Below are 14,833 nucleotides of genomic sequence, written 5' to 3' on the forward strand. Positions count from 1 at the left end.
GTTGGGGAGAGGGGACAGACTCGTCCCATGTACCCGTCCTTGGACCGTTGGCTGTGTTTGGGACGATGGTATCGTAGGTGATGGGACAGATTGGTGGGCTGAGCAGGCGGTTGGAGTCCTGGCTAGCTCAGCCTTCCGCTCATTCCCACCATGGCCCACAGATGCCCCCTTGGAGAGGTGTTGTAATCCCGTTAGAAATCCATACCCTCGATTTTGACCTGGAGCTGCTGCTTCTCACCTGTGGTCCAAGGCTCTGTGGGCTCTTCCGCTCAACGTCCTGAAACACACATGATGAGCTACGTAGAGATAAAATCTGTTTAGATTTCCAGGGTCAAGTCAAGTTGTGGCACTTGGGACTCAGAATTACGGTATCTGTAGCTGGGGGATAACTTCAGGGCCCCTGAGTCAGCTGAGCCGCGCTTGGCGGGAAGCCGAACAGACTTGCTTGATACATCGTGGCGTTGGGAGAAAACGATCTGAGGATCTGTGCCGTCCTCAGTCTGGGTAAATGGAAGGTCCCGGTGACGCTGGACATAGACACGTTGGGTAGGAAACCACCTTCCGGGTGTGGAGCAAGCAACCACGGGCGTTGAAAGACGTTTCGTGGGACTCACTCTGTCAACCAGGAAATGTGGTGCCGGCCTGGAGGAGGGTCTCCGTTCTGTACCTCCCTGTCTCTGATCCGTGTGAGTACCTTTCCTACTTAGCACCTAAAGGCCAGGGAGCATTCTTGGTGCAGAAGATAATGCTGTCCTCGGGAGAGCATATTCTGGAAGATCACCTGCTGCTCTTGGCATTGGAGCGAGTTCAGGCTTCCTGTGCCCGTTGCTCACTTATAAGCTAAGGGGTTGGACCGGGTCCAGGTGTCACTGCAGGTTCTTGGTCCCCCCGACCCCCGTTGCTGGGGCAGGGGGTGTAGATGGTGCTCGGTCATCACTCCCGTTCCTCCCGTACATCTGTTTCTCATGGTGTCCTGAGCATTAGCCAAGGGATCTGCCTGGGATGAGGGCATCTTGTCGTAGCCCATGTGGGGCGCCATAGCAAAAACACCATGGGCGGGGGGCTTCACCAGCAGACACTTACTTCCCACCATGGTGGTGGCTGGATGTCCACGACTAAGGTGCTGGCCGATTGGATTCGTGGATGGTGTTCTTCTGGCTGAGTCCTTGCACGGTGGAAGGGGCCAGGGGCCTCCTTGGGGTCTCCTTTATAAGGACACTGATTCCATCATGCAGGCACTCATGACCTGGTCACCTCCCAAAGACCCCCACCTCCACCCTCATCACCTGGTCACCTCCCAAACACCCCCACCTCCACCCTTATCACCTGATCACCTCCCAAAGACCCCCACCTCCACCCTCATGACCTGGTCACCTCCCAAACACCCCCACCTCCACCCTTATCACCTGATCACCTCCCAAAGACCCCACTTCCACCGTAATCACCTGATCACCTCCCAAAGACCCCACCTCCACCCTCATCACCTGATCACCTCCCAAAGACCCCCACCTCCACCCTCATCACCTGATCACCTCCCAAACACCCCACCTCCACCCTCATCACCTGATCACCTCCCAAACACCCCACCTCCACCCTCATCACCTGATCACCTCCCAAAGACCCCACCTCCACCCTCATCACCTGATCACCTCCCAAAGACCCCCACCTCCACCCTCATCACCTGATCACCTCCCAAACACCCCACCTCCACCCTCATCACCTGATCACCTCCCAAAGACCCCACCTCCACCCTCATCACCTGATCACCTCCCAAAGACCCCACCTCCACCCTCATCACCTGATCACCTCCCAAAGACCCCCACCTCCACCCTCATCACCTAGTCACTTTCCAAAGACCCCCACCTCCACCCTCATCACCTGGTCACTTTCCAAAGACCCCCACCTCCACCCTCATCACCTGATCACTTTCCAAAGACCCCCACCTCCACCCTCATCACCTGGTCACCTCCCAAAGACCCCCACCTCCACCCTCCAAATCCCATCCCTTGGAGGGTTGGCCTTCGACATATGAATTTTAGGGGAGGAAACACCCACATTTACATCGTGGCACATTTCCTTTGCTGTTTCAGGGTAGGGAGTGGCCTTCCATCTCTGCTTGATCCAGCAATGGATGGGTTAGCTCATTAATTTAGTCAGTGAACATTCATGGAACACCAGCCTGGCACCTGCCGTTGGGCCAGGTAGTGAGGAACAGGGAACCTGAGACAAGGTGTGTGCGCCCGGGCAACACTGGCTGAGGGGGGAGGAGGCCAGCCAAAGCGTGCAGGTGCAGAGGGTTGTTCTTCCCACGTAGGGCAGACGAAAGCTGTCTAGATGGGACCGTGAGCACAGATGACCACCCCTGGGCCCATACGTCTGAGACTAAGTCTTGACTGGGAATGGCCTCCATGTTGCATGGGGATTCTTCCCAACAGTGGAGAGGCCTCCTGCATGGGTGTGGATACCACACTTAGAAGCACACACAAGGTCTTAGTGCTTGCATGACATCCCACAGAACCATGAGCTCTTTCAGAGCATTATTCCCTAATACCGTCATGGTTTATCATAGGGGTCATGAACATACCAGTCGGGAGCACCACCGTGAGCTTGAGAACCCCGAAACGATCACCTTTCCAATGTTATGGATGTCTTCCCGGCCCATCGTGACTGCAGGTGGAATTTCTCACCTGCGCTTGGGCACTCAGGACTGCTTCCTCTGTGACTGTGGACACCAGGGACATGGCTGCAGTGAGAAACGTGGGGTCCACTGTGGGTTTCCAGGGCACATTCCTGGAAGTGATTTTGCTTCGTCAACGGATGAATGCGTTTCAGGTTGCACTAGATACTGCCCAAGGATCCCTACCCACATTGGGATTTTCCCCTCTTGCATTCCTACCCACGGCATACACAAGCACCTGCTCACCAGCACTGTGTCAGAGAAGCGTGGTGTCAGAATGCTTGGGCTTGTCAAGTCTGATGGTGTCTCAGTGAGTTTTTGTGAACATCTCTCTTTTTGGGTAAAAACTCACACACCTTTGTAAGGACCATGTTGTATGTTTTCATATACACAATTATGTTCACCCTTTTTCTTCATAGGGTGTTGTTTTTCTTGATTTGTAAGAACTCTTTACATGTTAGGAAAATAGCCCTTTGCATGTGATCAGGGTTGCAAATTTTTTTTTTCTAATTTATCATTTACTTCTAACTTTGCTTTGGTTGTGGGTTTTTTTTTTTCATGCAAAATTATTTTAGTAGCAAAATTTGTCTACTTATTCTTCTCAACTTTGACTTATAATTAGGAAGCTGTTTCATACTCTGAGGTTAAAGATAGATGGGTACATGCTTTTTTCCCCTAATAGGTTCATTGTGTAACTTCTACCCCTTGGTTAATTTTGATGTGTACTGTATGAGGTGTGGGTCTAATTTTGCCTTTTTCCCAAATGTCTATTGACGTGTCCCAACACCGTTTATTAAAAAGTTCATCTTTGGGGAGCCTGGGTGGCTCAGTCGGTTAAGCGTCTGACTCTTGGTTGGCTCCCGTCATGATCTCAGGGTCTTGAGATCTCAGGGTCTGACTCTTGACCCTCCCTGGGCTCTGTGCTCAGCGTGGAGTCTGCTTGAGATTTTCTCTTCCTCTCCCTCTGCTTCTCCAGTGCAAACCAGGCCATCCACAGCCCTCTGCCCACCACGTCTGGGACCACATTGTTGGCCACTGTCCACCCTACCCACGCAAATCATTGCAGGACCAGGGACACACACGGAGGGACAGCCCTTGTGACCCAGAATCTACTGAAATGATTCACACCAGCCCATGCTAAACCTGCTAAACCTGCTTCCCTGACCCATTTCTTCCCACAGTGAAGACTCCTGACCACATTTCCGTGTCCCTCTGCCTCCTGACCCACCTTGTTGCTTCCCATGTGTGGCTCCATGGTGCATGGTGGCATGGCAGGCCCCCTCATCTTGGGAACTGTGTGCAAAAACTAGCTTTGCAACAACGGGCACTCATCACCTGGTCTGTTGTCCTTCTCCATACCTGAGTAATAGTAAAACCTACATCCTGTCCCATGTTGCCTGGGAGCATTGACCCTGGGCTCTCATCTGCGCTCGTAAATGCTACTCCCATGCTTGCTCCCGACCTTTCTGCCAATCATTTTGCTGATACTCCAGTCGGTTCCTGCCAAGCCCTTGGCTGGGGATGAGCAAGCGTTTATCAGGTGCCTTTGACCAGGCTGGAATGACTCAGGGCTAATCCACCCTGTTACATTCCTGCGTCTCGAGCCCGTGGGAATCCACGAGGAGTCCAACCACAGATGCCGAACCACGACACCCAGGGCCCATGGGGCGTTCTCCTGTGGCTGAATTCTTCCATAGGTGGACTACACTTCTAAAACTCACTTTGATTTGTTTTTTCTTTTTCTTCTGCAGTTTTGGCCCCACAACCTGACCGTGTTGCTATAGTGACCGGAGGCACGGATGGAATTGGCTATTCCACGGCGAAGCATCTGGCGAGACTCGGCATGCATGTGATCATAGGTGATGATTGTATTGTTGGCTAATGGAAGGTACCCAGTGGTTCGCTTATATAGAAACAGTGATTTGCTTATAGGTAAAATAGATCTGGGAAACACCTAAGGATGTCCTTATAAGGACTCTGGTCCTAGTGCAATGAGGACCCACCTCATTGACCTCATTTTACCTAACCACCTCTTTAAAGACTCCCGCTCCAAATAAGGTCACATTCTGAGCACCTGTGGGGTCCGGGCTTCAACCTATGAATTTGGGGAAGACAGAACATAGCCCAGTGTAGACTCTGAACAGGTTTTCAAAGACTGGCTTCCTCTGCAACTGCATCCCTTAGACACTACATTGTCCATTCTTCTTTTTGAAACTCTCTCTCTGTTCCTTATCCTGCTGTAACTCCTCTTTGAAAATGAAGGGATTTTCTTTGCCTGGGAAAGGGAACAGAGTTCAAATGAACCCATTGTACTTTTGTTAATTTTCCCAGTGAATTGGGGGTAGAATTTTTAATCCGCTGGGAAAAATAATATGGTGCACATCACCTTTGGAAAAGAAAAAAAACACTTCATGCTAATTATGTCCCCCATTGACATCATTTGCATTTAATAATACCTTTTATGGTGTCGTGTTTTTACAGAAATCACATTATACCTCTGGTTTTAGGTGTTAAGGATTGCTTTCACTTAAGACTTTCTATGTAACATTACCCATGGTCCTTTACTTACTCATTAATGATTTATTTCTTCCTTTCTCCCATTTTTTTCCTCCAACTTTTCTCCGCCATCATTTTTTAAAGGATAATTTGGGGTCAGAAGCGATAGTTGGGGCTGGGTACTTGAATATGAATGTGTTCCACTTCTTCCTGGCTGTTGACAAGCTTGGTCCTTGGACCCCCGTTGGCGTCTAGTGGTGCCTAAATGCACAAACTAAATCTGTACTATTATAAACCAAATAATATTGAGATGCAGATATAAAAATACATAAGAACACAAACTGGCCATGTGATCATAGACACGAAATCTTTATAGGACAAATAATGTGACTTACTGGCGGGTTCAGTAACTCCTACTGACTGGAAGCCATGATGATCTTAAACTTTATTTTGAGACAGCTTCAACACCTGAACTTGGGTCTGAAAATATCTCTGGTTTGTGTCGGTGACCAGGTCATAGACCCTGCCCATACTTCTGTGTCTTGTCCACACTCCATTGGGGGTTGGCCACCATGATGATGTTGATTGTTGGTGTTAAAACTCACAGACCCCCTGAGTTCCATGGCAGAGGGGATCTCTGAGGGGGCTCCTAACCCAGCTGGGGAACCCCCAGGTCTAGCCAGTGTGGCCTTTCTGTTGTCCTCAGGGAGGCATGGGTCACACGGGTATACTTACCTGTCCCTTCATTCCTGTAATCAAGTGAACTCATGCTGGTAACTTTGAATTTTTTTTCACTTTTGCAAAACATGACTCCACAATTTAAAAGTTTTGTATTGCATGGCCCTTCCCATGTGTCACTCTTTTGAAAAAGTGAAGTTTTTTACAGTGATTCCTCCCTCATGGACCCATGTACGCATCTTTCTCTCATGAGCAACCTGGTCTGTAGAACGGTGTGTATTTGCCAGGCTTTGGGAGGGGACGATGACTTCTTGGTTGACCTCACCAGTGTTTTTTTCTTCAGGGCTGTGTCCAGGGCCCATTGTCTGAATCGATGTGGAAATGATAGAACGGTTTTTGACAAGTCCTTGCAAGGACAGTCTTTACCAACGTCCATATCTAGATGAAGAGCAGCTGCTCACAGATGTGGGGGTCCTGCAGGACAGGGGACCCATCTGAGTGTGCATTTCTGGAACTCCTCTTCAATTTTAGCATCCCTGTGATGTGTTTACCTCTCCCTGGGACCTGAGCGCATCAGGGAGACAAGGCATGTGAGCAGAGGGACTTGGGTCCCTGGGAGCCCCCTGCTCTGTCTTGGATTTCTGCCACCGCCTGGGATGACTTGATAAAAATGATGTCAAGGGGGCGCCTGGGTGGCTCAGTCGGTTAAGCGTCTACCTTTGGCTCAGGTCATGATCCCGGGGTCCTGGGATCGAACCCTGGATGGGCTCCCTGCTCAGCGGGGAGTCTGCTTCTCCCTCTCCCTCTGGCTGGCCCCCCTGCTTGTGCTCTCGCTCTCTCTCAAATGAATAAATTTTTAAAAAACTAAAAAAACAAAGTGACGTCAAATTGTGAACAAAAGGAGCAGTAGGTCCCCTCTGAGGGCCCGTTGGTCCTGAGCTAGTGGCAGAAGGAAAGTGGTGGAGCAGGATGGGGAGGGACCCTCCAGTCTGAGAACATCTGACGGGGGCTAGCGTCCAGTACTGGTTATCTCTGCCCCTTGTGACTTCCGTAATGCACCTGTCTTCTTCATCTTCTTGATTCTTTGTGAAACTAGGCAATATTGCAATGCAAAGGAAAAAAGAGTTCCATTTCTGTGCTTTTTGCCTCAGTGTGGTAGTTTAGGTCATGATGAAGTCTAGATGGCTTAGGTCATGTTGGGGTCTAGTTGGTTTAGGTCATGAGGAGGTCTATTTGGGTTAGGTGATGGCGAGGTCTAGTTAGGTAGGTTGTGATGAGGTCTAGTTGGGTTAGGTGATGATGAGGTCTAGTTGGGTTAGGTGATGATGAGGTCTAGTTGAGTTAGGTGATGATGAGGTCTAGTTGGGTTAGGTGATGATGAGGTCTAGTTGGGTTAGGTGATGATGAGGTCTAGTTGAGTTAGGTGATGATGAGGTCTAGGTGATGAGGTCTAGTTGGGTGGGTGATGATGGGGTCTAACGGGGTTAGGTAATGATGAGGTCTAGTTGGGTTAGGTGATGTTGAGGCCTCATTGGGTAGGTGATGATGAGTTCTAGTTGGGTGGGTCATGAGGAGGTCTAGTTGGGTTAGGTGATGATGGGTCTAGTTGGGTTAGGTGATGATGGGTCTAGTTGGGTTAGGTGATGATGGGGTCTAATTGGGTAGGTGATGATGAGGTCTAGTTGGGTTAGGTGATGAGGAGGTCTCGGGGATGATGAGGTTTAGTTGGATAGGTCATGATGAAGTCTAGTTGGGTAGGTCACTAGGAACTCAGATTGGGGTTAGGTCATGCTGAGGTCTACTTGAGTGAGGAGTATGTACTGCAGACACAATGCAGTGAAAACATGTGAGCGAGCATGTGGTACTCATGCATGTGAGGACTGGAGCCCTTTCTCTCCTATTACCTCCTCATTTAAGTGATGTTTGTTGAGACCGGGAACAGTCCTGCCAGCACCAAAGTTCTCCTTCTCTTGAGTCAAAGAGAGTAAGCACCACCTGTACTCCTCACCTCCTGCATCTTCTTTCCCACAGAGCTTTTGATGTCTGCATGGGTCACAGTTTGACGCTCTCAGTCAGTCTAATCAAGTGTGACTGTTCCTTCCTCCCCGAGTCTTTCAGGGCATAATTGCACATATGCTGAGAGAAACAATATTTCATCTTGTGTGACAGTTTGATACAAGGCCACTTAATGAAATACTATCATTGGACACTCTAATATAAATTTCATACTAAGTAAAAACCAAGAGATGTGTATACAATTTCAAATTTCCCGATCCTGCGTCCATTAATGTTTAAAGAACAATCAGTTACTTGCTAAAGAATTGAAAAGGGAACCTGTATCAAACCCAAGCACATTAATATTGCTATAAATACATTAATTATTAAATTTCTCATCTCACAGTATCTCAGTTCTTATAGTTTCAAAATACTGTTTTGGTGGAGGATCTTTCTTTATAATTCTTCATGAACAGCCATCTAAGGTTGAGACCAGGGGCCAGTAAATTTTTTCTGGTGTGGACCAGATAATAAATATTTGCCTGGGTGTGTCTCTCAATGATCAGCTCTGCCTTGATAGCAGGAAAGCGCTATTGTCAATATTTAAAGCTATGGGCATGGCTGTTGTTCCAATAATCTTTTTTTTTTTTTTTTTTTTCTTTTTGCATCTGGGAGATCATCCAGTATGGCCCCAGGTTCCAGGGTTTGCTGACCCTGGATTGGGTTCAACATCTTTAAACTTAGCCCCCCACAGAAAGCATGAGCAGAAGGCAGACCTACTGTGCTTCTGCCTACCTTCCATTCTGGTCCAGTGCTCTCTCTCATGGAATATTTGTTCAGTAAATGTAGGAAATCTCTAGCGATTACATAGGGTCAAGGTTCCATATCCAGCTCGGGGGAGCTAGCTGATAAAGATGACCTTTGCCAAATAACGTGCCTGTGTCCATACCTCTATTACAACTCCTTGGGGAGAGTAGTGAGCTGCCCGCCAAGGGGAGCTGTTACCATGACCAGTTTCCCCTGCTGGTTTGACGACCTCCGCTTTCTCTGGCCATTGATATTTTTGGGGGGGAATATGGAGCATCTCTCCCACTTCATGCAAGATTCCACGGCGCCACCCATTCCTGATGCCAAGATGGTGAATGCCAGACATGTGGCCCGGCAGTGGATGGCTCTTGAATATTTTAAAATTGTATGGGATTTCCGAAATGAGCTCATGCATGTACGCGGCCCCAGCTTAAAGAAAGGTGAATTTTATTTTGTTGTGTTCGATGCCTGGAACATTTAGAGATGGAATATAACTTTCCTGGCATCCTGCCCGACTGCGCACCCCGCAACTCAGGAAGACTCTCTGAGCAAAAATCTAACAACCATGTAATATTCTCTTTCTTCAAGGGAGCCGAAGGTGTGAATATTTTCACAGCTGCGTTTTCTTGACGTCTGCAACTCTGAACTCCTTCAAGGTGGCGGCGCGTTATATAACCCTTTAATTCACCCCCTAAATTTGCCATATTTATCTCAGATACATCTCCAGCTGGAGCCAAAGACGTTTTCAATTTCACAACGTTCACCGCTTCTGCTGTCTGTGTTTCCTTAACTCTTTGTTGTAAACGCTTTTGCTTTTGGAAAGGGCGTTTCTTCAGGGTTTTTGTTCGGGGGGGGCACTTGTCAATGACACAGAGTAATGAGTGCAGGATACAGTCACAGGGGATCCATAGCAGGGCCCCTTGCGTGTTAGTCCCAAATATAAAAATGAAACAAAATAGAGGAAAACAGCATGCAGAAATGCCTCCAGAATGGATTGCTTGGTAATATGTTTTCCTTGAGATCTCAAGAGGGTTGTACCCCAGAGAACACCTGGCCAGTGGGGGCAGGATGCAGGCGGGAGGGTGATGTGAGCCACCCTGCCCCTTGGAACCTGGTCCTCCCAGACCAGGTGTCTCTCCTGGTGTCCTCATGCCACCTGTCACTTCTCAGGGCTCTAGGAGCTTCATGCCCATGCATGTGTTCCTCAGATGGCAGGTCTAATCCCCTTGTGTGGAAGTGCTCCCATGATTCACCCCTGCAGGGAGTTTCGGGGTTGGCTCACCCCACAAAGGAGCTGAACATCTGCCTGAGGTCCAGTTGATCATGAGCGCTGGTGTGTGGGAAGACAGGGTGTCCTGGGCTTCTCCCCCAAATAGCAGCCCCATTCGGCACACCTTAAAATTCGGACCGTGTGCTCAGGGACACAGTTGGAAAACGAGACGTCTTCCTCCAAACATCAATGCACTGTCCTCTAGTAAGACACTAAAGAAACCTCATTCACTATCTTAACCCCAAATTGCATAGTCTGTATTTTAAGGGTAACGTCCCTCACACATGAAACACGTGTGGCCGTTCTTCTAAGCTCACGTTTCCCTGGAGTCATACCTGTGGGATTTGTACGGAGTCATTGATAAGGGAATGGGAAATCCCAAGTACATAGCGGGAATGGCCCATGATCATTTTGTAGCTCCCACCACCAGTGGGGTGGGGGTAGGCAGGCGTCCACTAAAGTTTCATAGAAAGTTCTGTGTGTGCTCTGAGCTTCCCACCACCATTTTTATGCTTAGGCAATCCTTGGCTCTCCCCAACCCCCCCCTCCCCGTTCTTTGTGCCACTTGATGCCTCACGCCCCAGTAATCATCAAAAGGGAAAGTCTCCTTCTCTGGATGAGCTTGCCACTGATTGTATCTTTTCTTTTCCTTGTAGCTGGAAATAATGCCGGCAAAGCCCACAAAGTTGTGAGACAAATACAGGAAGAGACTTTGAACGACAAAGGTAGTGTTTGCGAGCCACGCTGCTCTTGTCCTTGGTCCGAGCTGGTGTTGGCGGCTGAGCCACAGACTCCGATGTGGGATTGCGGGCGCGAGTGGTGGAGGTGGTACTTGGGGGTGGGGGATGTCTCTCCCTCTTGTGCGTTTCTTTTGGGGATTTCTGGTCCGCCCCCCCCCCCCCCCCCCGAGAGTGGCGAATGGGAGCAAGCATGTCCCTTGTGATAGCACCGGTCTGTGTAGGCATCTCCTGGGGGAGGCGTTCGAATGCGCCGGTTGATTTGCATGTCTTGTGACAGTAGGACCTTGTTTCCATTACGTGTCCATCTCCAGGGCTGGGGGCCCTCGGCGGCATGTCTTCATGCAGGAACGATTAGATGCACCTGCCAGCAGGTGCCTCTACTTGTTGGCGGTTCTGGACTACAGGTAATTCCAACACGGATGTGTCTGGCGCCACCTTGGTCAGTAGCAAATCCTGTAGTGCTTGCTCTCTCTACTTGTCTGGCCTGAGCAGTGGACACCTGTCTGTAAAATCTCTCCCCGTTGCAAGTGCTATTGAGTGCTTTCTGAGCACCCGTGGGCCTCCTGTTTAAGAAAAGAAGATGCACGTCAGTTATCTGGGACTGGATCCAGCCAAGATGGCGCTTTGAGCATGTCCCAGGTGCTGGGGCTTCTCCTGTCTGAAGTTATGGTGATGGTTCTTCTTCTTATTCCCCATTCCCCTTCTCCTTCCTCCTGCTCCTCCTTTTTAAGATTTTATTTGTTTATTTGAGAGAGAGAGAGAATAAGCAGGGGGAGCAGTAGAGGCAGAGGGAGAAGCAGGCTCTACCCTGATCATGGGGCCGGACTTGGGGCTCGATCCCACAACCCTGAGACCATGACCTGAGCCAAAACCAAGAGTTGGTAGCTCAACCGACTGAGCCACCCAGGCTCCCCAGTGGTGCTTCTTCTTAATAGGTCAGGAGAGAGAAGGAAAGCCACGGATGGCAAGTCTCGTTAGCATCTGTCCCGTGCTGCTCTTATTCCCCACCTAGCTCGTGCAAAGGCAGCCGTGAAACTTGCCCTTTCCTCCCCTGTGCACATGGCGGGGGGTATGTCCCAGCTGCCTCTGACCTTTGTGGCATGATTCCCTTTGATCCTGGGACAGAACATGGAGGGGAGCCTCCCCATAGCCCAGAGCCAATCCGGCTCTTTGAGTAACACCAGGCATCTGTTGCAGATGGGAGCCGATTCCCTCTGCCCCCGCCCTGTGCAGAAACGATCCTGACAGATGACCCTTGTCCCTGTCCCTGTTTACCGTGGCTCAAGGAGGTGGCATTCTCCAACACAGTTGTGTTCCAGCCCTGTAGCATCGCAGGGAACAGCTTACAAATGCAGATTCCCAGCCCCGTCAGGAGCCCGAGCCTGTGACAACGGTGCCCAGGAATTTGCATTTCCCTCTGGTTGAAGCCTCATGAATGCACTAGCCCTTGATTTCCAGACCCAAAGAGGAGTCTCATGGGAAACCGCCAAATCGTGTGTTCTTTGTGACTTTCGAAAAATTCTGAATAAATTTTTAAAAAAGGATAGTTTAAAGAATAGTTTGCCAAAACTTGCTTAGGTTACAACCCAAGGAGGGAGTAAAGTTCCGTTCATAAAGTTTAAGAGTTTCACATCATGTTCTAACAAAGCTGTAAGCAAAAGCCCTGATTTGTCAGAGGAAAGAATGTTCTAGAAGCTGTTTCTAATGTTACAAACGGCTAATGCTGGCTCCTGTGCTGTGTGTTGAGATTCAGGTGTGGGTGTGCGAAGCCTGCGCGTTCAGGGGACAGCTCTTTGTCAGCTCCTCTGTGCTGGAGGGGAGGCTGCCAAGGGTCTTGGGTTCTGCAAGGCAAGGAAGGCAATGATTCCTAATCACACTGGATGGCGCGCTCACTTCTGAGAGCAGGCACGCCCCTCTCATCAGAGCTGACGATGTGCCCCCTGTTGGTGGCTCCTGTTTCTTCCTTCCTGTCAAATGCCACCAAGTAGACACGTGGAATTAGCCTCTGGGAGATCCAGGCACTGGGGTGGATAACCCTTCAGGTGCACACCTGTGGTCCCAGGAACCTCAGCCTATCTCAGTGCGTGCTGCACCCCCTCACGGCCCCCTGTTTCTGGGCATCTCCATTTATGAAAGGGGCAGACACTTTGTGTGTACGAGAAGCATGGTTGTGCATCCTTGGAGGGGGTGGTGGGCCCTGCTTTGTCCTTTCTCCTGAGAATAGGACTGACTGAGGCCCTGAGGGGGGCCGCTGGGTTGTGGGCATAGCCTGGCCTGGGAGCTGACATGCGGGGCCAGGGAGGTGTCTGGACCCGAGCCAGGCGAGCCCTGAGGTGTGCAGCGTGGGTACTCCAGACGGGGACCGCATTCATGGTAGTTTCCTGTGTCCATTATGACCGAATGGGTTGGTAGGATGAGCAGGGGGGAAAGAGGTCTGAGCCAGATGTGTGCATGCACACGCGTGCACGCCCACACACACACACTTTAAGTGAATCTTAGGTGCATTGAATTAAATGAGAAAGCAACACCGTATTAATTTCCTATCAGAAGCCAGAGCCTTTGGAAGAGTTGGTCAGTGGAGGGTCCCCTTCCTGGCATGTTAGGTGCGGGATGCGGGGACTTGGCTGGGTGGGGACAGCGGGGCGGTGGTCCTTGAACAGAGTTTTGCTTTGGCGGAACCTGCATCCAGGCTCAGGGGCCCCCAGAGACACGGTCCAGGCAACCCGGAGCCACTCCTTGGGCCGTGGGACAGCAGGTGCGTTAGCAGGCCCCCTTCCTCTGGGCACATCTCCTTGCAGTCAAGTCTAGCTCAGGATGCTCTCCAGAGCTGAGCTCAGATGGACACACTTCTCTCCAGACCAGCCTGCACCCACTGGAGCCTCTGAAATTCTTGCCCATGCACCACCAGCAGCACAACTTCGATTGAGGCCCATGGGAGCCACACTTACTCATGGAATGTGACTCTTCTGTGGTTCCTGCATTGGGTAATTGTGTCTCTGTGGATTCTTTAGATTTTTTTTTTTTTTTTTTTTTTTTGAGCAAGCAAACATGTATCCTAACAACATTAGTGTAGGTTCCTGTCAAGAACACAATGATTTCTCACTCCAGCCTACCTTCCCCTCTTCTCTGGGCTTAATGTAAGTAAAAAAAAAAAAAAAAAAAAAAATCTAAGTTCTTAGTTGAATGCTTCTTCCTTCTTTCTGGTACTTTCTGCCTTTGAGGTCATGGTCACTTGAGAGCCTACTTTGGGTTGGGGTAGGAGGATGCCCACATACCAACCTTCAACTAATTGAGCTCTTGGAAGGATAAATTTATGAGTGTTTTCAGGCACCGAAGCAATATGGCTCGTTTCTCAGCTGAGAGATTTTCCAGGGACAAGAGTTTGAATACCTTATCATCATGTATCCGTGGCGCCAAAATCTTTATTGCTCTTGAGTAATAACTGCCGAAGAAAGCTGTCTTGTTTGGAGCAAATACTCTCGCTTCTAGGACCCAAATAAATAAATAAATAAATAAATGAAATAGAAGATAAAAGTACAAAACCCAACACCACCACCACAAAAACAAACGGCAGAAAGACATAACAGCGTCCCAGAGAACCCAAATCGGAATAGAGAATTTAAATACTCTTAAAAGGACTTAGAGAAGGTAATTCTGTTTTGGACATTCGCCATAGACTCACACAGAACCATAGCATTAATTCCTGATTCCTCATTATTAATTCCTAATTCCTAATCCTGAACCTTCAGTGTGATCCCACTGGAAATATGGAGTCTGCAATCTTCTCTGAAAGGCTTTGCTTTGTGTTCTTCGGAAATATCTTCTTGACCGGTTTCTGTCTTTCCTAACACTGTTCCGCCAGCAGTAGCTTGCTCCGTCTTTATTGGGAAGAAGGGCCAGCTGCTTGATTCATGGGCTTTTTGCTCAGGTATTATGTCTGGTTTGCTTTCGTGGAAAGAGAACTTTTCCTGTGCTAGGAAAAGTCAGTTGTGTGCACTTACTGGTGAGATAGTTTCACCTTAGAAATACATCTTTGAACTATAATGTTTGGATTATCCAACTGACTATAAAGTAATCAGTCATGGAAGCAAAAAATACTATGACGTCAGTTCAGTATTCATTATGGGAATAGGTAATAGTGTCTCTGGATCGCAATCTACTAGTCTTCGT

General features: G+C 49.2%; 1 protein-coding gene across 2 annotated transcripts in view; it reads left to right on the forward strand.

The window, feature by feature from the left end:
• The window catches only part of DHRSX (dehydrogenase/reductase X-linked), a 149,334-nt gene that overhangs the window by 24,547 nt on the left and 109,954 nt on the right, over positions 1-14,833 (forward strand). The window contains exons 2-3 of one of the 2 annotated variants that reach the window (XM_035725623.1): positions 4,429-4,536; positions 10,580-10,648. In XM_035725623.1, coding sequence (XP_035581516.1) covers positions 4,429-4,536; positions 10,580-10,648 — 177 coding nt within the window. The remainder of the gene's footprint in view (positions 1-4,428; positions 4,537-10,579; positions 10,649-14,833) is intronic. The other variant, XM_027608406.1, reaches the window with a different exon arrangement.

The sequence above is a fragment of the Zalophus californianus genome, chromosome X (assembly GCF_009762305.2).
Source record: "Zalophus californianus isolate mZalCal1 chromosome X, mZalCal1.pri.v2, whole genome shotgun sequence".
Lineage (NCBI taxonomy): Eukaryota > Metazoa > Chordata > Mammalia > Carnivora > Otariidae > Zalophus > Zalophus californianus.